The sequence below is a fragment of the Triticum urartu genome, chromosome 3A (assembly GCF_056163025.1).
Source record: "Triticum urartu cultivar PI428250 chromosome 3A, HENAU_Tu73, whole genome shotgun sequence".
NCBI classification, from domain to species: Eukaryota; Viridiplantae; Streptophyta; class Magnoliopsida; order Poales; family Poaceae; genus Triticum; species Triticum urartu.
In genome coordinates this window covers 685,280,766-685,283,527 of record NC_141875.1, presented here as the reverse complement: position 1 = coordinate 685,283,527, position 2,762 = coordinate 685,280,766, and the positions used below count along the sequence as shown (strand labels likewise).

Here is a 2,762-nt window from a genome sequence, read left to right as displayed (position 1 = left end):
CGCCATGGGGGTCCTCGGCCCGGCCCACCTGGCCGGGAGATGACGTGGTGAGTGACCGAATTCTGGACACCATCACCGGCTGCTACCTTTCTTCTTTGTAACCTCTATTTTCCTTTTCGATCTGTGCTAGGTCGTAAATCTTATCCGTTCATCAATCAACTCCAATCTGAAATAAACATACCATATAGCTTTTGCAATTATAAAATCCTGGTAGGTGAACCATTTCAATAAATTTAGTATGAAGTGATGCTAGAATTTCCATTATACAAGTAGCTAATTCTTTGTACCTTGCCCTAAGAGGCAAAACAAAGAGGGATATCTTGTTCAAAATTCGAAAAGCAATAATGGATAACAAGAGGACTTCAATTGCAGTCACAGTTTCTGTTCAGTCTTGCTTGACAATAGCGAAGTGCTGTATGAATGTTACACTTGCCATTTCCAATTGTTACAGATAATAATCCATGAAGTTTATTATGCCTAGAATTCTGGTCTTGTGCAAAATTTTGAAAATCTGACAATATATGTCCGCTTTCTGTGACTAGGAGGTGATGCTAGTGGAAGATCTAGGCATAGTAGGAGTGAGAAGAAGAGCAGGAAAGCCATGGAGAAGCTTGGCATGAAGGCCATTACTGGTGTGAGCCGTGTAACTATCAAGAAGAGCAAGACCGTGGGCATCTTGACCACTTCAGGCCATTGTTCCCTATATGCTGGTGGTTGTTGCACTGTCTTAACTTTTCCACATAATTGCAGGTTATGTATGTCCTCTCGAAGCCAGATGTGTTCAAGAGCTCGCAGTCAGACACCTATGTCATGTTCGGGGAGGTCAAGGTCGAGGACCCGAGCACTAAGCTGCAGACACAAGCGGCGGAGCAGTTCAAGACGCCAGGCCCGAGCAGTGTGATCTCGATGGGCGAGCAGTCTGTGGCAGCAGCCCAGGACGATGAGGAGGTCGACGACAGTGACGTTCACAAGAAGGACGTCAAGCTCGTGATGACGTAGGCCTCTGTGTTGAGATCCAGGGCCGTGAAGGCGCTCAAGGCTGCGGATGGCGACATTGTCAGTGCTATCATGGAGTTGACTAACTAGGTGCTAGAAGGTGGAATTGTGTCTTGATAACAGGGTGCGGGATCGCAGAGCAGTTTTTGGTCATGTCATCTTGAAACTTGAATGTTGCAGTTGCGGGATTGGTAGCTCTGTTTCTCTGTTCACCAAACTAGTACTCTCATGTAGGTTTCCTAGGAATTTTAGCATCTGAGGATCAGCAAACTGCATGCTCTTTTCGGAAAACTTGAATCTTCTATGCGCCAGATTTTGTTTTCAAATGCATGTAATCGTGTTTTAGGTAATACTAGCACATATGCCGTGCGTTGCAACGGAGAAAATTGATGTTTTGCACAAGCATAATGTCCCACAACATTGGATTCATTATGAAGAACATGTTGCAACACAACATCGCCCTTCTACAAAATGAACATAAAAAAATACGTTGCAATTTAGTCGTGTTCATATTTTCTTTGCGGGGCATAATCTCTCACTGATTCCATTTAAGTACAATCATTTTTAATGGCATTTAAGCATAACCCTTTCATTCATTACCATAAAGTCCTCACCCGCTTTAGTCCTCTCCCTAAACATGAGCCTTGGACCTCACCCTTCCCCATCTACAGAAACAAAGGGCGATTTGTGCGAACCCTAGGCTCTCCACCTCGCCGTTGCCGAATCGGCGGCTCCCTCGCCCTCCGCCAGCCGCTCCGGCGGTGGGAGGACGGGGGAGGCCCGATTTGCAACGTGTACATAGTGTAGGCGTGCCTAGGGAGCCAGCCGGTGGCGTCGTGGAGGCGGCGACACGACTGGATCGGCTTTTTGCGGGTGTTGGTCTCCCCTTCGACGGCGAAGTTTCGGTGGAGCTCCGCTGTGGACCAGCTCCTTTCTTTGTGCTCGCTGCTCGGTGAAGCGGCCATGCACGGTTCCCCGTGCTAGGGATCGAGGGATGGCAATTCCGACGGTTGAAGATCTTGAGAAGGAAGGCGGTGTTGAGCTGTGCGACGACGACGACAGCCATGGGTGTAGGTCCTCAGGGACCGTTGATCGGAGACTTCCCGTTTCGCCTGGGGGCTGCTTCGATCCAAGGCGTCAGCGAGCAGCCGCAAACGGCGCGTCATCGGCTCGTCCATGGTGCCGGCGTAGTCGGGTTGCAGAGGGGCTTGGTTGTAATTTCCTCTTTTGTGTGGACCTTTCTGTAATTTGGTCGTTTTAATATCAACTCCTTTTCTTGCAAAAAAAATTAAACATGATGACTGCCACTCGTATATTTAGAATGAGGTTGGTTTAGTAAATATAAAATGTGCATAATTCTTTGGTTGTTACATCTAAGAGATATACAAGAGGTCTTGTGTTTAATTCCCACAATGTTGATTTATTTTGACCCAATTATTTTTCGCGGTCTCTTTATGAAAGCCCATAAAAGGCCCATCAACATACAAGTACCTGGCCCAAATCGCTTAACGTGTGTAAACCAAACGAAAAGGACTAAACCAAACCAAGAATACCCATTCCCTTTAATAATAGGTATAGATATAGATATAGATATAGATCTGTCATTCAAGTTAGCTTTTACTAGATTCGGCTTAACAGTTTGTCGTGCCACATGGACCACAATAATCATTCAGTTTTGCTGCCGCCGACAAGATGAACACCTTTGAGGTGTCTTGGGGTATGTTTGGATTGTGACAAAGGTGTACCACACCAAATTTGTTGCTTTG

At 46.4% G+C, this 2,762-nt stretch overlaps 1 protein-coding gene across 1 annotated transcript; it reads left to right on the top strand.

The window, feature by feature from the left end:
- Positions 1-543: 543 nt before the first annotated feature.
- Positions 544-1,247, top strand: LOC125549232 (nascent polypeptide-associated complex subunit alpha-like protein 1). Its single transcript, XM_087517170.1, has 2 exons — positions 544-667; positions 751-1,247. The coding sequence occupies exons 1-2, from the start codon at positions 602-604 to the stop codon at positions 997-999; spliced, it is 315 nt and encodes a 104-aa protein (XP_087373296.1). The 5' UTR covers positions 544-601; the 3' UTR covers positions 1,000-1,247.
- The last annotated feature ends 1,515 nt before the right edge of the window (positions 1,248-2,762 follow it).